General features: G+C 40.1%; 1 protein-coding gene across 1 annotated transcript; it reads left to right on the top strand.

The window, feature by feature from the left end:
* Nucleotides 1-2,085: 2,085 nt before the first annotated feature.
* On the top strand, nt 2,086-19,571 carry PANK4 (pantothenate kinase 4; the record flags this gene model as incomplete). The annotated part of the gene is made up of 18 exons (XM_010083410.1): nt 2,086-2,168; nt 2,979-3,187; nt 5,095-5,278; nt 5,830-5,922; nt 7,409-7,562; nt 8,538-8,719; nt 10,225-10,306; nt 11,433-11,533; nt 12,076-12,231; nt 12,672-12,784; nt 13,281-13,368; nt 14,347-14,498; nt 15,346-15,401; nt 15,948-15,997; nt 17,315-17,419; nt 17,828-17,928; nt 18,414-18,482; nt 19,040-19,571. Coding segments are annotated over 18 exons (2,192 nt in total), but the record flags the coding sequence as incomplete, so codon positions are not given.
* Between the last annotated feature and the right edge of the window lie 744 nt (nt 19,572-20,315).

Raw genomic sequence — 20,315 nt, forward strand, 5'->3', positions numbered from 1 at the left:
TGAGCTCGGGTGAGGGGACGATGCGCCGGGAGCGGTGCCGGCCGCCCTAGGCCCTGCTGGATCCCCCCGACCCACCCTTGTACCTGGCGGCGGCGAGCAGGGCGCTGTGCGAGCTCCTCCGCGCTCCCGAAAGGGACCTTGAAGAAAAGAGAGGGGTGGGGAGCTGCTGTCCCACCTGCTGTGGTGAAGCAGGGCGGCTGTGGAGATGTGGGGGTTTGGGGCCTGTACCTGGCAGCAGCTGGCCGCACTGACTTCCTCAGTCACCCCCCAAAACACCTCATGTCCTGTGAGTAAGTCTGAGAACAGCACATCCCTGGGTGTAGAGCAGCCTGCAGCAAGGGACAGAGAGTAACACACGTCAGAGGGACACCTGGGCACAACAGGGAGCTGTCCTGGGACACAGCTGAGCTAAGCCTGTTAACAGCAGTGTCACCTGTGCAGGGATTAGTATTCATTCTGTGAAAGTCTGCAAAAAAACCCCCCAATCATGCCAGTTCACACATTTTGTTTCTATTTTGCTGTTACTAGGTCAGTGGAATTACTTAGTAGGAAAGCTAGAAACTGTAGTACTCTGTACACTCAGAGCAGCGGAGCTGCAGCCTCCGTTAGTCCTCTGGTTAACGCTGCTCTGGGTGGTGTAGGCTTACTATGTAGTAGGAAGAATATATGAACCATAATACATGACCTTGTAATATCTCAAGGGTAGTTAACTCCTTCAGAAGCAACTTGCTTCATGCCTGTGAAAATAACAGCTGGAATCAGTCCTTCCTGTGGGTCAGAGTGGAATTAGAGTTGTGGGATTAGTTATAAAGCCTGGTTACATGTCTCAGCTGGTGTTCTGAATGGATTTAAGTCTTTAAAAACTGCAAAAGGAAGGGGAGGATGTATAAAGCATAGCTTTACATGCCATTTATCTGGTGATAAATTAATTGCTGAAGCATCTGTGCCATTATCAGAGTTGTACAAACAATGTGACATTCCAACACAAGCTTCACAATTTCTCTAGAGGTCTGGAAGGAAGTTTTTCCTCTTAACAGAGCTACTTAGTTTAAAAAAAAAAACAAACCACAAAACAAAGAAAAACCTCACCTTTAAGTAATGAGTTAGCAGAACATAGTTTGGATTTTCTGTTAAACAGAAACTTTAAAGCATTGTCTAGTACACTGAAATAAGATCAGTGGTCAGGAAAGCTTTATTGCTTTTGTTACTATGTCTGTCAGTGATCACTTTAAGTTGACCTCACTACTTTCAGGCTCAAATATCTACTTGATTAAGATAGAGGTATCAGAAGCACCAGCAGGTACTGTTTTGTCCTAAGAAAAGTCAGTGAAGTTATTCAGTCTAATTTGATAAATTCACTTTTGCAGGTCAGATGTAAAACCAGCACAGATAGGGCAAGTGGTTAAATTCTGTTTCAAGATGAGAGTTGGAAGTTTTGCTGTGAGCAGACTCAAGTCCTGAAGAGAAGAGCGTGGTGGGTCTGGGTTGCTCAGATTCGCATGTTGGTAATATCGTTAACTGGTATGCTTGAGGAACATCATTCTAAGTATTCTTTACCCCAAAGCCAAGAATAATCCTGCAGAATAGTTTAGTATAGAGTCATCATCTAACCACCTGTGAATTTGTAGCTTTTCCTTGGAAGCAGGTTAAGAATATTTACATAAGCATTCCTGATAAAACACTTTTTGATTGCACACATGGCACGACTTATAAAATCATCTTATAAACAGCAGATTTGGGGGTTTCTCTAAAGAGTTTTTGAACAAGATAAATAATAGTCATATGTGTTAGCCTAGCCAGTTAAAACTTCCATTTGTTTCTCCTCCTCTTTAGTCATTCCCACATCAGTTGGGCAAAAGCTCAACTTGCAGAGCTTTTCCCATAGGTAAGGCAGTTGGAGTTAACCATGCCAAATCAGTTTCCAGACAAGGTTTCTTTGGCTCTCTGCATTACACCTTTAGCTTATATCTGGCTTTAGCTGGGGAGATCTTAAAAACCAAAAACTCTTAGGTAAAGCATATAGAAACACAAGTTATATTGTTTCCTCTAAGGTGAGGAATTAATCATAACTTATTTTATTAACAGGTGGTTCATTAACCAAGCTGGCTTATTATTCAACAGTGCAGCACAAAGTGGCAAGAGTGAGATCCTTTGATCATTCTGGAAAGGTGAGAATTGTATCATTAATCATGTGATTGACTCATGCAAGTGCAGAACTGGACTGGCTGCCCATAGTAGAGTAGGTTTTATCTGAAGCCCATCTAGTAACTTCTCCGTTAAACTATCTAGAACCTTCTTATAGTTTAAGTATGACCTCCTGTAAGGTCTGTTACTCTGAAGTATGTTGTCACAACCAAAATATTTCTTTTAAACACACATTCTAGTATGTACTGACACTTAAAGCATTTGTACAGCTCCGATGAGCATGTGGCTCCTGTTAATAACCCTTTGCTATATTTCAGGGGACATTAGCTGTTAGCATGGGTTTGACAATTACTTTTGCTTTATAAACTTAATCTAAATTCACGTGATGATACATCATACATGTTCTCTTTATTGAAAGACTGATTGCAGGGCTTCAGACTTGTGCAGCCCATGCACAGGCAGACTCAGTTACATTACTAGTCTTCTTAAAAGTGCTTGACAGTTAGTGTTTGAAATAGTTATTTTCTAGACAGGTGAGTATGATACTTTTGTATAAAAAGCCATACCCCTGTGTAAGCATAAAACTTTTCTCATACAGAGATATTTCATGAATGTCTAATGGATAGGATATATTCTCAGCTTCAGGAGAGTTGAGATCTGTTGAAACTATATTCTTCTTTGAAAGTAGCTTGGCATGTTATGTTTTTAATAGCATTAACACAGTTTGAAGGCAAAGGAAGCGCAGGGATTGGTGTTCAGTAATTTAGAATATAACCTTGTTTCTTGAGGAAGGGTTTTGAATAATCTATAAGAAATTCTTTTCTCTTTTAAAGGACATAGAAAATGAACCTTTGTATGAAATATCGGTTCAGGAGGAGATTACAGCTCGACTTCACTTCATTAAATTTGAAAACACTTATATTGAAACCTGCCTAGATTTCATCAAAGACCATCTTGTCAATACAGAGACAAAAGTCATCAAAGCCACAGGTGGTGGTGCCTATAAATTCAAAGATCTTATTGAGAAGAAATTGGGGTTGAAGTAAGTGGAACTGTTTAAACTTAGTTATAGGAGTATATTTCTTTGAAGAGATTTTAGTAGGCTAACTTTCTACTTTGCCCATCTGCTTTCAAAAACCACCCACACCACAGGAGCGAAGCAGTAGAATGTGTGCATGCATCCCCGTCAGACCAGGCTGAATTGACTCATTAGTGAACATACGTTGCAAAAAGATAACTGTATCGTTAACTGACACAGTGGAGGTGCAGGAATAGAGCCAACAGACAGGAATACAGGGTTCAGGAGAAAGACAGTAACAAGAAGAAAGCAGGGTATAATCATAGCTTTTTCCTGTAGAAGGTTTAACTTGCATGACTCCATTTTTAAGTTAAATTAGTCTCTATCATGGATAAAATCCACAAGACACTTTTATTATTAAAAGCCAAAATATAATTTGCAAATGCTATTTTTACTAGATGTATCTAATCTCTGGAATTGCCTGGGTTCTCCTCCTAGGGTTCCAAAAGCTTCTAACATTCTGTACATGCTCAAAAGTGAGTAATTAGTATGATACAGTGACTTACTGCATAGCTCCTACCTAAGCTTCATTCAGAAGCATAGGCTTGCAGGAGACTAACAGGCAGCCTTATAAATTTATAATTCAAATATCTTTATGAAACACCATATGCTAAAAAGCTTCTGTAAGTACAGATAAAAATATCATTAATTTACACCAATATATAACATTACCTGTTGTTGCTGAGGAGAATGTCGAGGCACCTCTCATGCTGTAATACTCTGTAGTACATGCTGCAGTTTCTGAGCTCCTCTGTTCATCTTCTTTTATACTGCTTTTTCAAATAACTTTCTTCTCCTGATAGGTAGGATTCTGTTAAGTTTTTTTTCAAACCAGCCTACATCAGTACCTGATTGGCTGTTACTAACTATCAATTAATCAAGACAAGGAGGCAATTCCTCCTTTTCTCATGTGGTGCACCTGTGTTTTCTTTCCTTGTTTTTCACTTGGTACTGACATCCTTAATTGGTCCACAGGCCAAGACAGCAGCACCTTCTCCATCCTGACAAACATAAAGCATTCTGTGTTGGGATGTATATTTGTGCTCTGTTTCTGTGTTTCAACGAGGCTTATGATATTTAATGTAAGAAATCTAGCATATTTCATTTAAGAAATTTACCATAAATCAGTAATAATACCAAAGATATACAAGTTTATGGAAGTCAGTAAGTGTTATGTAAATCAGTAATAATACCAAAGACATACAAGTTTATGGAAGTCAGTAAGTGTTAGCTGACTTAACCAAATCTTATCTGAATTATGTATCTTGTTTCCAGACTCCATACTCAGGTTATATACTGTTGTGAATCCTGTTACTCTTATGAGAAGTCTTTTGTTCCTGTGTTTGTCAATCCCAGTAGTAGGCTCCCTGCAGTCACTTTAATCTGCCATAAACAAGTGCTGGAATGTTGAGGGGGGCCTCTTTTCCTTTATGCAGAGTGAAAGGGAAGAGCAATAGAAAATTATTCTGTTAGGAAATGTTTTGTAAGGCCAATCTCCAGATAAGTTTCCTGACCTAGCTTATTGCAGGGGTGCACATACAGTTGTGCTAGCACTAGGGCACTACAGAGGCAGTGTAAACAAGCAAACCGGGAGCAGGATTCTTTTAGTGACAGCATGATTAATGTAAGATTAAAGTTACTGTGTAACTGCAGTCTAACTTTGGACTGTGCGTTCTGGCATAGAGGATGAACATCAGGACATATGCAGATGTAGGTTTCATGTTTTAGGAGATCTGGACTTTTCCTGAGTGGTGTGGGTTACTACCTCCTGTTTGTAAAGTCTTTAAAAACTGCTGTTCTACAGGCATACTTGCTCATCAATAGGACTGTGAAATTTATGTAAGGCTTTTTTTTCTCCCCCTTCCCCTCAGAGTAGATAAGGAAGATGTAATGACCTGCCTAATTAAAGGATGCAACTTTGTGCTGAGGAACATACCCCATGAAGTGTTTGCATACCAGAAAGATTCAGATGCAGAATTCCGATTTCAGACAAACCACCCAAATATTTTCCCTTATTTACTGGTGAATATTGGCTCTGGGGTTTCTATAGTGAAGGTGAGTGGTTGCTAAAATGTTTTCTTGTAGAATTTGATGGAGGTGACCTGAAACATCTTACTGTTTTAGTTTTGTAGTTGTTTCTTCTTGGGAAATAAAAAGTTTAGAAAGAAAATAATTATATTTTTAAGTTTCCCTTTCTTACAGAGTTATGAATACTTTTCCACTCGCTGTTGTCGTAGTTTCTTTTTAATCACATTTAATTTGGTGTTTACAGAAGTTATTATATTAACTGATGAGGATAAGGCTGTCAGATCAGAGTGATTTTTAATATTTGTTTGTTTGTTTTGGTACAGTGTTGAGGGCACCAAATTTAATGTCTATATTTAGGATTATTGGCCAAGAATTAAATACAAAGATTTCAGAAACTGCTTGTGGTATAAGTATGTGGAACACGGACCTCTGAAGAACTTCTCACCTGATATTTACAAAACTAAATATTCTGCCTATGGTAATTCCACTGTTAAAAAAACCCACACGCTCTCATATCTAACTCTGTGCTTATAGTTGCAATAGACTTTCTAGAAAAATCTGCCTTGTTTTATTGACAGGTAGAAACAGAAGACAAATTTGAATGGATTGGAGGGAGCTCAATTGGAGGTGGAACCTTCTGGGGTCTTGGAGCACTGCTGACAAAAACAAAGGTATCGACATGTCAGTTGTAAGGGGTGTGGGATTAAATCAGATCCTAAGAGGAGGCTTGGAATGTTGGAATGCCAAACTCTCTGAACAGGGAGAAATAATTATTTTCAGTAATGTTTGTGTGGGAAACCAGCAGTCCAACATTAATATACTAGGAGATGAAAAAAACTATATCTGTCTCTTGGGGGGTTTTACCTTTTATTCAAAGAATTGCTGCCCTTGTGCAGAAATGGAACAAGCAGTTCTGCAATGCTCAGGACAATTTTGATACTCTCCCTTAGGTGCTAGTCCTAGACTGTTAGATAACAAGGCTGAGTCCTTGATTTATGTTCGTATTTTCCGTGCTTCTGATGCATAAAAGGAAGCTTCAAATGCAAAAAAATACTGGTAGAATATAGGAACAAAAATTATATGTTCCTAGGTGGTAAAATAGTAATCCTACTTGGGACTGAAGGAGTTTTTCAACAAGGACAAATAATGTCTGTAATGCAGAGAACAGCCTCCTCAAAGTAGCCCATTAATTTTCTGTGCTCTTTGTCAACATGAAATGCTGGCCTAGTTCCTGCAATATTATCTGCGGAAGGAAAGCAGAGAGCACCCAATTACTGCAAAATGTCTGGGAGTAGGGAGGAGGAATTCTGTCTCTTTGTTACACCTTACAGTTTCAGGGGTTCGTCACTTAAATCCTAGGTTGGTAATCTGCCAGAATAAGGCCTGATTTAGAACTGCTCTGCCTAACTCATCTCTTAAATCATTCTGTGTTTTCTTGTCTCAAAGATCCAAGTGGCTTAAATAGGTGTCCCTAAATGTCAGTGGTGTAGAAAAAGCTAGAGTTACATCTGCACCAAATAAGAAAATGTCAAAGGAAAGACACATACTTGCAATATTTTGTTTGATACTTCAAAAAAAAAATAATCTTAGAACATGGCAGTGTCTGCTCTTAATTCTCTCTGATGTTGTAGAAGAAGAAATTAGGGTTAGCAGACTTATAAATTAGGTATCAGATTGCATGCAAGTTTAATTTCAGGGATGTTAATGCATCTCTGCAGCAGTAAAGGCAGACTTAGTCTTTTGGGTTTTAAACATTTTTTTTTTCTTAGCCTCAAGAAGACATAATTCTGTTTTCTCTTAGTTACTGTGATTTTGACTTCATTCCAAGGTAAGAGGCACGTGAGGCTTCTGACTATTTTGTATGTGCTGATCCATCTCTAGTTTTCAGGGGAAATTAAACAAATTATTTGCAGATAACTGAGGAGGATTGTTGTGCTTTATATCGTTAAAGGAGCTCCACTTCAAATCAGTCTGTCTGATAAAATACGGACTTTGGATAAGTCCATGTAATTAGCAATGATCTATCTTTTGCTGGCAGAGTTGATTCAAAGACAGTTACTGATGTTGGTCAGTAGGGATGCTGCAGAACTGTGGGTTTGTGAGCAAGGTTCTTTGGCTGTCCAGGAAAGCTGGAGTGACTCTGCTTCTCATCCTCAGAAATTTGATGAATTGCTGCAACTCGCTTCGAAGGGACAGCACACAAATGTAGACATGCTGGTGAAAGATGTGTATGGAGGCGCCTACCAGACCCTGGGGCTGAGTGGGAATCTGATAGCTAGCAGCTTTGGGAAATCTACCACAGCAGATAAAGGTATTGGTATATAGAAGATCTACCCAAGATGTGCTGTACAGTTAATACTTTATATTGCCTGTCAGCAGGGATTTACTGCTTCTGCCAGCTTCCTGTGAACGCTTAAATGAATGGAAAAATAGTTGCCAGCTTCATCAGCATAAACATATCTTGCCTTATCCATTTCCCTGTGTTACACATGCGAGGCGGAGAGGGGACAGGGAGCACTGCTTGAGTTGCTCCAGTTATTTGGAGTTGTCTGAAATTAATGAGAAGTTCAGCCATCTCCTCTGGCCGTTGGGATTCTAATGTTTATAACGACCTAACAAGTAGGGCTGGAAAATACCCACCAGTCCTTTTAATGATTTTGCCTACATGTGTTTTGCCTGCACAATATTTTATTGATAAAAAATATTGCATAGTACTGCCTTACAAGCAGGCATTCTGATTTTCAGTTTGGGATTACGTAAGTCTAGGTAAAAAACAAAAATAGCTTGCTAGTTAGCCCCATGTTCATTCATTCCTGTGGGGAATATGTGTGGCTTTCTTGGTCCAGAAAAGGACCTATGCCAGTGATTTAATATAATTTGCAATTTTATTTGCTGTATTATAATAAAATGCTTGCAGGGCATCTCGGGTCAGGATGGATGGATGAACCATCATCCATCTCCTAGAGAGAAGAAATGAAGAAATGAAGTCCTTGCCTTTTGCTGTTGGCCTTTCAAGCAGGTTTCTTTCAAGCCATATTTCACAGAGGCTTAGTGTTTTTTTCATATCTTCAGTTAAAATACACACTTCTTGTTGTTTGGAGTACTTTTTTTGTAAAAGATTTTTGGTGAGGGGCAACACCTTTCTTTTACACACAGAAAGAGACTGGTCAAACTCCTTTGTTTTTTTTTTTTTTCCTCCATGTGTAGGCTATCTGTTAGAAAAGTACAGTCCATTCGAGCATACTTCAGCTGTGTTTGATTTGGTTTACTGTTTCTTTCCCTTAAGAATTTTCCAAAGAAGATATGGCAAAAAGTTTACTACATATGATCAGCAATGACATTGGTCAACTCGCCTGCCTCTATGCCAAACTCCATAACTTGGATAAAATATATTTTGGAGGATTCTTTATTCGGGGTCACCCTGTTACCATGCGCACAATAACCTACAGCATCAACTTCTTCTCTAAGGTAATGAAACCAGAGATTTTCCTCGTAGCAAAGTCATGTGTTTAGTTATCTTTCTAGGTTGTTGGGAGACTTAATAAATGAATTTGCACATTAAGTGAATTTAGAGAGCTGCTGTTTACGTAGGTAAGACAGGGCTATAAAGATCTGTTGTGGGAGGGGTAAAATAAATGTGAATTGCCTGGGTGTTCTGTCTGGCCTCCCTTTCTCTGTCCCTCCCTTACCCCCGCCATGATTATTTTTTGATTGACTGTCTTGTAGCTGCCAAGTAATGAGTTTCCACTATTTTCTTAGATAGCTACCATTGTTATTCAATTCCTCTGGCTGACTTGCATCTCTTTCTTTTTACCCCTTAGGCTATGCAATGTGGGATTGTTCTGCTGAGATAGTTAGCAGTTAGTGGGGTTTTTTTTGTTGTTTGTTGTTAAAATAAAACAAACACAAAACCAACCAAGCTGTAGTTCTTTGCAGGTGTTGAAGCTGTGGGAAATACTGAAGATTTTTCTTTAGAAAAATGGTCAAGTCCAAAAGCTCACTTAATGACTGCTACAGGTAGATTAGTTCCTGCACTGTTGCAATTTTATAGAATAGATGACACTATTTTTTTCCTCATCTCAGTGCTTCAGGCAAGAGACTCCTGTATGCTGCTTTTTTTTCCCCCTTAATTTCACCACTGCAGTCCCTTTCTGCAAAACCTTGTTGGGTTTCAAGAAAACTATTGTAAAATACCGCTTTGGATTCTTGTAAGAATAGCTTTATCAGTGGTTGAAATCCAAATCTCACCATGAACTGTAGCTGGTCTTTTATTACAGCTTACCCTCAGCATTAACATTTCTTGCAGTCGCTGCTGCAGATACAGCTGATGTTCCTTTAGAGAGGGCAGTGGCCCACCCAGCCTTGCCTAGGAGAGCTCAGGGGCCCTGCTGCTAGGATGGTGTTCTTATTCTCCCTAGCATTCGTGTATTATATTAACAATTAAGCTAATTAGATGGGGGAAATGCTTGCCTGTGGATAATATACAGAATGTCTGTATGTTGTTGAACATTGAATAGCAGGGTAATGAACTAAAGGTAACAACCAATGTCTTGAATGTGTTGGATGCACAGTGGCACACGCTTACGGTGATGACCTAGGAATCAGAAGACCTGACATTTCCATCCTGTTCAAGCAAGAGGAGCTGAATATTCATGGCATGATGCAGTGGTCTTTCTAGCGAAGGCCCTGGCTTCCCCCTGCCTCTGTGGTTGTGCAGGCTTAGAGTACACACCACTTCTGCATGTATTTTTTCCCCTATCTGTTTAATAATTGTGCAATGATGCGTGTAAGCAATTTCCTCCTGAAGCTGTTTCAGAAGCACCATAACAATTACTGAATGTGTTAGAATGTAGCACAAATGAATGTGACCATCTTCTAGTTGTTTCTATTGATTTTAAGTGTAAAACCAGTGACAAAGAAGTACGTGTTAGCCATCAGGGACCATCCAATTGCAATGTTTCATATTGTGGCAGGGAGAGGTTCAGGCATTGTTCCTGAGACATGAAGGCTACCTGGGAGCCATTGGGGCATTTTTAAAAGGAGCTGAACAAGACAGTAAGTACAGCACTGCTCTGTTCTGTATATGCTGTGTTCTGAAATGTCAGTGTAATGTCCAAGTTTCTCTTAGAGGCTGCATGTAAGTCGTTGCCTAAATAAATACGTTTGGCACTAATAAACACAGATGCTGGGCTTTGGTTTTATATGTTCTGGCAGGGACATCTTAATTTCTCACTGTTTTTCCTGATCACCTTTGAGAAGCCAGCAGGATTTGGCTTTCTCTTTTCTGCAAAGAGCAGTCATAACCGTAAATCAAATTGGGGAAATGTGGTTCTCAGAACTTTCTCCTTCTTTAAGAGGCCAGCTTCTGGATTCAGTTAATGTACTGGAGAAGACCAGCATCTCAAAACTGTGTTCGTTTGAGAGTGAAAAGCCTCACAGACATTTATGAGGGATAAGACACTTTGTCCAGCATTCTTTGGGTATAGGGTGCTTTGGCTGAATTCTGCCATTTTTTTTTCTTTTTTTTCTGGTTGATGTACTAGCAAACCATTCAGTATATTAGTTATAGTGGAACAGATAGTGATATTAATGGTACTGAGTTCGAGTAAATATCAAATATACCTCAGAATAATGGATGTGGAATTCTTTCCGTACTCATTTTATAGATATGGGCAAGGAATCGGTTACTGAGGAATTAAAGATGTTGCTTCTGCAGCATGTACTGTACATCTGAACTTGATCAAACATTTTCTTAAATAAAAATATCTAGAAGTAACTTCAGTGTTTATATGAAACTTACATTGTGCTTTGAGAGTTTTGTAATTATATTTCGCTAATAATTGATCTAGATTTAGAAATAAGAAATTATGATCAGTGATAGTGCTTTGAAGGCATGCTAGTTATAGCCCTTAATGAGAAGAAAAAGGGGTTAAAAATTAATTATTTTAGAACTTTGTCTAATGTCTCATTCAGGTTTAAGCTCCTCAGAGCTAGGTAATTCACTGACTGGTTAAAACATTTCTTTTGGGGGTTAGAGGGAAAAATTATATTTATAAAGACAAGGGAAAGTGGCTTTTGTAGTGAAGCATCTTCTCTGAAGGGATGCTAACTCTAGACCCACTCACGGGAGTATTTTCAGTTTTATTTTCAGATTATGTGTCTCTGTCTTTCTCTTTTCTAGATCCAAATCAATATAGCTGGGGAGAGAACTACGCTGGGAGTTCTGGTCTCATGAGCACGTCGCCTGACGTTTACCCTATGCAGAGATCAAGGAGTGGTACAGTATGTGCTTGTCTTTTCTGGAACTGCCTTCTCTTAGTAATGGTGATTTGAAAATAGATTCTTACTCTCAAGCTAGTTGCTTCTTGCCCCTGAGACTCCTGCTGCCCAAAGGAAGTGACTAATAGTGGTGTCTTGTATCATGTGTGATGTCTGGTGAGATGGTTTAATGTAACATCTCCTAAAGACAGATTGCAGGGGCAACGTGTCTGTACAAATAAACCTGTGCCCAGCTCTTTGTGCTCCTGACTTTGAACCTGAATAGCCCAGCAGATTTGACAATACTGGGGAGGAAGGGAAGGAAAATAATAAAATAGAGAGCCTAGAGTAAGTTTTCAATGTGAAGCTTGATAGTCTCTATCTATAGAGTGGGCTAAATAATTCATGCAGAGGAGTGGATTATTTCTGATGGCATATACGCTAATATAGCTGTCTGCAAACTTGTCAGTCTTAACTGTGGATGGACTTCTGTAGCCCTTGTACTAGTTTACTTTGTTACTAATCATTTTCTGAGTGAGTTCTAATAAATCTCATTTTTCACCTAGTTTGACATGCTTGAAATGGACAGGTTGGAGAGACCGCTTGTTAACCTGCCACTGCTGAAAGACCCGTCAACCTATATTCCAGACACTGTTGACCTCACAGATGATGCCATGGCCAGAAAATACTGGCTCACCTGTTTTGAGGAGGCACTGGATGGGGTAAATCTCACAGAGCAGTCATGTGTGAATGGTGCAAATATTTAGCAAATAAATCTTCTGTGGGCCAACATGTTTACCCTGAAAAATATACCTGCTGCATGAAACCAGTTGTGTGTAAGTGCAGTTCCTCTTTCCCCTCCTAACAGAGGCAGCTGACTTTGTCCCGGTCACCTCAGAAGGTGCTTGATACTTTCAAAGGCAGAAGTAAATCTTCTCCTGTGGTGGTGTGGGGTTTTGGGGGATTTTTTTGGGTGTTTTCAAAGCTGCTTCTCTCTTAAATGGCACTTACCACCTCTTCACACAGCGCTGGCACGCAGGCTGGTTATACAATCAAAGGCCAAAGATGCTGCTTTTGCTTTTGAAGAGCGTGGTTTAATCAGACATGAATTATTTTTTCTGCACTGTAAAACTGATTCCATCTTGCCTCATTTCTCTACCAGGTGGCAAAGCGTGCTGCAGCCAGTCAACCAGACTCTGTTGATGCACTGGAGAGAGCTGAGAAGTTCCGACAGAAATATTGGAATAAGCTCCAGACGCTCAGGCAGCAGCCTTTGTAAGTGTCTTTATTTTCCTTTTTCATCGCTTGCTGCTTCTGTTGAGCAAATTGAAAGGTAACTAGAAGCTAATTGAAAGCTAATTATGTTAGGAAGCAGAGCAAACTGCAAGCTAAGTAGATTGAAGGCTATATATACCAAGTCGATGTGCCAAACTCCAGGTCCTCTGCACAGAACTTTTGAATCTCATGTACTGTAATTTAACAGAAAAAGTACATCTCGGCAAAAAACTTACTATTAAAAATTGTTATGTGGTTATTAAAAGTGGTAGGATGTTAATTCAAGTATCTAGCTTTGCTCTGAACATTTTCTATTTAAATAAACTGTAGTAGATTTACCGTTAGAGACAGTGTTAGCACATGTGGCATGTAAAGACTTTAACTTCAGTGCTTGTGTGATGTGCTATGACTTATGGAGGAAACAGAGGAGAAAATAACTTTTTTCTGTTTGAAGTAGTTGATCTCTTTTTTTCTCCCCCCTTCTCCCTTTTTCAAGTGCGTATGGTACCTTAACAGTTAGAAGTCTGTTGGACACAAGGGAGCACTGTTTAAACGAGTTCAATTTTCCGGATCCCTATTCGAAGGTAAGTTGTTCTTGTTTTACAGGGTGGACAACATGTAAGTTGGAGACACTTTTTCCATGCTCTGAAACTTTGTATAACTAATGGCTGATAGGGGAGAGATGAGTGACTGGCTTCCCTTGTAGCAGTTTTAACCCGTTGGTAGCTGTCCCTGGGCTGAACAGCACTAAGGAGTTGTCAGTGAGGACATGTGAAGTCATTTCTCAAAAACAACTTTCTATAGGTCTGATACTCACCACTTGTCTGTGTGGCCATATAAATAATAACAGTGCCAGTTCTGGTTAGAGACTTTTTTTCTGACTGTTGATCTATTTCTACAAAATCCAGAGAAGGTTCTCCCTAGCTGCACTGTCAGATGTTACATTCACTCTAAGAACAAGGCAAAAAAGTGTGAGGTAGCTTTTGCTTAGCTTGCTTTTTGGTAACTCGGGCAAGGAATTGCCCAGAAAAGATCTTGGTGTAAAAATGGTGCCCAGTATCAGTTTTAGATTTAAGATAATTATCTCTGTAACACTGAGACAGAAGCAGAGAAAAAAATTCAAGAGCCTCTAAGTATCTGGGATGATGAAACTGTTGATGCAAAAAGAATCAAAAAAGTCTTCTCCAGCGTTTGTAGAACTGCCAGTGGTAACCTTCCCACGGCAATTACCTGGCTTTGGTGGCTCCTGGTACTACTAAAAGGTTTTTTGTGTCCATTCTCCCATTCCCCAGTCTGCTCAAGATCCCTTGCACGTCTAACTTATTAAGAAAAGTAATTCTTGGGGTAAAGAACATATCCTAGCACTAATGAAGCTTCTTATTAGAATCCCAGGAAACTTTTTTCCTTGTTGATGCTAAGCTTGCTGATAACAGTAACTTGTTGGTCCATTAGAGGCCATGAACGTAGAGGAGAATGCTTGAACGTGGTCTTGGGACTGAGACAACCAATGATGGGTAAGAAATTTTTGTCTATAAATCCAATGTTTCATGTCTTTCTTACAGGTAAAGCAGAAAGAAAATGGCATAGCCTTAAAATGTTTTCAAAGCGTAATCGAATCTTTGGATTCATTAGGCTGGGAGGAGAGGCAGTTTGCTCTGGTGAAAGGACTTCTTGCGGGGAATGTCTTTGACTGGGGAGCAAAAGCAGTCTCAGAGTAGGTGTTAAATATTTTAAAAGCACCCTTTTAAGATACAGAATATCCGATTGTTCTTTCTTTTAAAAGAAAACAAAGTGCACCAATCTAATTGTAGTTTATATTTCACCTTAATCAAATGTTGGTTGTTTATTTACAGCATTGTTGCGGTGCAGGGAAGTTTACATTTCCACCCTTTAAATCTGGCAGACGTGTCACTGTGAATGTTTGAATTAAGTGATAGAGCGTTTAATATTCCAATCTGGCTGCTTTGCTTGTGGCATTGTTACTAGCACTGCTTTTGGGCGTGTGTTTACTACATTCCTAGAACAGAAAATATGCTGGTTTTCTGCTGTTTTTCTGGGAATCTAGCCATCTCACATGAATCCTCATCACCGCCTAACTATTTGGGGATACTTTTCTATACGTATTGCCAATGGCAGTAGCTTTTAAAACCTGGTTATTTTAATTCCTTTTTCCCCCCCCATACAGGTACAAATTTAAAACACTTTTGTAAACCAATCTTCAAATTAGTCTTTGTAAGGCGCTGGTTTACCATGCGGATATTTTAGATCATGACTACTTTTTTTGGTGGTCTGCAGACCAAACGATGTCTTTTTTGCCTGTAGTCTAGTACCTGTAAACATTTTTACTTTGATGAAGCTTTTTTCTTTTAGCATAAGAACTCTAATTTAATGTACAGCCAAGCCTTTTGTTTTTAACATAAATTATCTCAGTGATTGGTCTTTCCAGACTCCCCATTATAACTGATGCAGTAAAATTGCTGATCAGCAGCTGAAGAAATGTCTGAATTATATGTGTGCGAGATGAAGGCGCTTAACTGTGTACCTTTTCTCTTCTGATACAGCGTTCTGGAATCTGAGCCACAATTTGGATTTGAAGAAGCCAAGTCAAAACTACAAGGTATAGGGAGATCTGTGGTGGTGGTTGGAACTGGATTTGTGTTAATATGAGAGTGGAGGAGAGCGTGAGCATGTTTGTTGTGGCAGTTCTGCTGCCCAGACAACAAGAAATCATTAGCATGTGCTAGGGTTATGTGAAACACAGGATACGGACTGCCAGTAGGATGTTCCTGTTTGGGTTCCAAAGGAACTGAAATCTGAAAACCTCCATTCTTGAGCAGAAGTGTCAGCTGCACAGATTCAGAATACCTGGCCCATGCTATTTTTTTTCACAACTGTCCTGGGAGGTACTCCACCATCCGTCCTAGGATGAGTTGTTAGGATAGCCAACTTGCACAGCTCCTTTGCTTTATTATGAAAATTGCATTTCAAGACTGCTGTAATTGAGCTGTTCCCATCATTAAGAGCTCAGAAACTCTGAATGTTCAAGTTAAATATTCAAAACCTAAGCCTAAATGTTTTAATGCTTAAGCGTTGTGCTTTTCGTACTGTACAGAATTACCGCTTGCCTAAAAGAAATGCTAACATGATTTTGTCTGTGACACAGAACGTCCCTGGTTAGAAGATTCCTACAGTCAGTGGCTAGAGCGACTGAAGGTACGATTCCCCAATTGTTACTAACCTTTGTATAATTAAATACGTTAATCATAAAACTGCCTTATTAATCTTAGGTTTTTCACAGGTTTACAATAACTGGGTTCAGACAACTCCAAATAAATTCTGGTAACACAATACCAGCCTTACCATAAAGAGAGGAATAAAAGGAATTAGTCTGACACTGTTACTTACCAGGCTTCTCAGCTGAATTCCGTCAGGAACTGCAGCATTTGGAACCCGGCTGTTTTCAAAGCTGTATTGTCCCTTCTTTATCAGGGCACACACTTCTGTGCAACTAGATCCATAATTTTGGAAACTTGAGTCTGAATATAGTGTTTGGGTTGTTCCTCCCTCTGAGGAGCCAATGTAAAAATGACATGAATTTAAGGGCTTGCTGGAAGTAATTAACTTATCAATTAGCAAAGCTTCTTTTGCTCCATGTGATCTCTGTTACTATTTAATTAAGGTTAATTGAAAAGCTGTTGTTTCTTTGTGTAGATCTCTATGTTGGCAATGATAGCCAAAAGGTTTGGTATGAGCAGACTATTACAAATCCTTAGATACTACATCCCAAACCAGAAGTACCAGCTAACCTGGGTAACAGTCATGATTAAGGAACTTCAGTCACTGTCGTGACATTGTTTTATTAGGGGTTAAGTATTGTTCACTATAAAAATTCTTCTGCTGGTATGGAGTGAACAAAGTTTCATAACATGAGATGTAGAACAAATTAAAAGGTTAATGGAGAATAGGAAATATCTTTTCGTTTTAGGATGTCACTGCCCCCAGCAGTCCATCCTGCCCTTTCCTGGCAGAAGGGAATCCTGTTCACCCTACAGCATGCTAGCTTAAAACAGCCGCCGAGGTAGGTTTGCCCTGATAACCAACGCGCTCATGCAGGCAGCTGCCCGTATTCTCCAGCTGCATGGCGTAACAGAATGTGAGCCATAATCAAGTGTCCAAACAGCAGGATTGTAGAGCTGACTACCCACTGCGCAGAACCCTCCGAAGTATGGTCCTGCTCAGAGCTGCTGGAGTTAGGCACGGCTTTCGTTGGCAGATGGAGGTTTTATTAACGGAGGTTGAAAGACCTCTCTCTAACAAAGTGATGTAACTAAAGGCTGTTTTAAATAACTGCAAAGACAAGGTTAGGGAAGCAGATTTCTCCTAAGATCGAGGGCAGGTGATGTTCTGATGAGTTAGCTGCTAGGGTGTAAAATGTGGGGTCTTAAAGTGAGTAGTTCTAAATAACACAAAGTGTTCATGTAAATGAATTGTGAACTCAATCCTGAAAATATTGGTTTTCTCTTACAGGAGGGTCCCCCTCATAAATGTGCCTTAATTTTCGCAGATAACAGTGGAATAGACATAATTTTAGGAGTCTTTCCTTTTGTCAGAGAGCTCCTTTCTCGAGGGACAGAGGTAAGTGGTTTTCATTCTGAATTTGCTGTGTAACAGAGCTTTGGTAATTAGTGGGAGGTTTGTCAAACACCTACCAGCAATACGCTTTATCAGACTGACTCCTAACATCTAAACTGGGAATAATCCAAATCCCTGGAACTCCGAAGTCCAACTTTAAGTAGACTGTGAGAGGCAGCAAAGCAAAGCCAGCCTCTGTTAGCCCTCGGTTTGCTGAATGAGGGTCTGTAATGTCAAAAGACCTGAAATAGCTGGTTAACGGAGGGAGAACGAGGACAGGGGCTCCAGCCTTTCTCTTTGTGTTTCTTCTGGTGTAAAATAAGTCAGGCAAGGGTGGGTTAAAACGAACAAGCAGCTCTAACACCATACCTGGACGGTGTTAATCTGTCTCTTCTGACGTCTGTACCTCAGGTTATATTGGCTTGTAACTCTGGCCCTGCCCTCAATGATGTCACCTACAGCGAATCCCTGATTGTCGCTGAACGGATAGCGGCGATGGATCCCATCATTCAGTAAGCATCCGACCAGCCTTCACTGTGGATCACACAGTACACAGGAGGAAAAAGCAATTTCCTCAGTTCATATGTAACCTTCTACTAGTGTCTGAAATCTGCAGCCTGGCAGTAAGATAAGGCAGATCATTTACTTTCATTAAGGTGAAAAATGTAGAAGTTGGATCTTTCTTACACAAGCAATATAATTATTGATGTTCATGTCTTTCCTGGTAAGCACTCAAGCTACTAAAACATTAGTTAGAAAGAATAGAGGAAAATAGATGTATTTCATGTGTATAGTATCCTGGTAGAGGATACAGAGCTGGCTGAATACACCTTTTGCTCAAGGAAACATCAAGTTTCTTGGTGAAGCCCTAGCAGGAAAAGGAGCCTTTGCAAAGAACACTGAGACATTCATTGTCGTCTGGCTTATTACCAGATTTGCATGACCCTGTTGGGGGAGCTGTTTTACTTTGATTTTTGTTTTTTGTTTTTTAATAAAGATCTGCACTGAGGGATGAGAAGCTGCTGCTGGTTCAGACAGGTTCGAGTTCTCCGTGTCTAGATCTGAGGTATGTTGGCAAAATTCTGTTTGTTATTTGTCTCCATCAGCTGCAGGATGGTCAGAGGCTCGGCTCTGCAGCACCTCAGCTGCCTTTCCCGATACAAATCACTTTCACAAAACCATCAGGGGTTGCTTAGTCTGGATTTACAGACTTGTGATGTTGATCAGGCCTGATGAGTTGTTGGACATCTTATTCACCCTGTTTGTGTTCAGCAATGACACACCGGCAGCTTCATGCGCAGCTGAGTTGTGGATGGTGTAAAGTCCCGCATGTGACCAAGAGATCCACAAGACCCTAAGCAGAATTTCATGTTGTTTACGTGTTGGTGGTTTTTTTTAAAGTTCTTTATTGGAGACAGATCTTACCTGTGTTTTCTGGGAAATGCCAATTCTGCATGTGTTTAATGAAGGTTTTTAAACTACATTTCGATCTCATGTCTTTTAAGTGTTCCTGTTTATTGGCAGCTGCAGTTCCCTATCCCACCACGTTTTATGTAGCAGCCCTGGGAACAGCCCATCCTTCGTCTGAGGATGACTGTGTCTAACCCAGCCCTCTCATTTCAGCCGGCTGGATAAAGGCTTGGCGGTGCTGGTCAGAGAGCGGAAGACAGACTTGGTTATCATCGAAGGCATGGGCCGTGCCATCCACACCAATTACTACGCGGCTTTGAAGTGTGAGAGCCTCAAGCTGGCCGTTATCAAAAACTCCTGGCTTGCCGATCGACTGGGAGGGAAGATTTTCAGTGTCATTTTTAAGTATGAAGTGCCATGTAAATGATACGGATCTGGTCAACCGGGTGAACAGGAGCCACAGAATGGACTTGCACTAGTTTTACTTTAACTGTAAAGAATGTATTTTTATTACAACAGGGAAAAGAGTTGACAGGAAATTCCATATTTATATTGTGCTTTTGTGACTTAAAAAGCAACAATATGATTCACTCTATAGTATACACACTCAAATATATATATGTATATCACTCATTGTTTATTTTGGTAAGTGTTTATTTTAATGCTGCAGTATTTGTGATGAAAAGACTTTATTTTTTTGTTCTGTGAGACATTCATATAGAAATATATTTAAATGTCAATGAAACCTTTTTTTATACGTCTCTGCCTACTCCGCCAGCAGGGACATGGCACATACCAAACGGTTTCTAAAGTGCTGAGTGAATCTGACATTGCATTTTCCACGTCAGCTTTTAAACTGACCTCAGATGTTTCATCTCTTTGCAGTTAATTTGGGGGAAGGCCTGATCCTAACACACATCGCTTGAGCCGTACTGAAAACAGAGCTGTCGTGATCTGAGGGCGCGGAGCAGGTCACTGAGCAGGTGGAATAATGTCAGATTTCAGCTGTCAACCTTCCCAAATAGTCCTGGATCAGGGTAACTAGGACAAAACATCCTCTAGCTGAACAGGGAAACTTCTCCTGGGAGGGGAACCTGACAAAGGACATGTCCATGTCTTGCATTTCTTAAGTCTCGTAGTTCCTGAATTCCATGGGCTCCCTTTCGGGCGTTTAGGCCACTGCAGAGGCTGCAGTCACGTCCGGCCTTCTGGGGTTTATGCAGCAGTACTGTTGTTCCTGATTCAGAAATGACCTTCACACTGACCAGCATCTTCTGCTTAGAAGAGGGGAAGCATGCATCTATTTATAACTAAAATGTTTAAGAAGTTGTTCTTGATGAGAACAGTCAGAGCTTTAATTTTCAGAATTGTACCTCATGGTGTAATTAGTAAGCGGAGGCTTCACTTTAACCTATCCCAAGGCACTTATCCTGCAGGCGTTCGTGTACGTACACAGTGAACTTCGAAACTAAAGATGGATCCACCATCC

Source organism: Pterocles gutturalis, unplaced genomic scaffold, assembly GCF_000699245.1.
Source record: "Pterocles gutturalis isolate BGI_N339 unplaced genomic scaffold, ASM69924v1 scaffold40315, whole genome shotgun sequence".
Taxonomy (NCBI): domain Eukaryota; kingdom Metazoa; phylum Chordata; class Aves; order Pterocliformes; family Pteroclidae; genus Pterocles; species Pterocles gutturalis.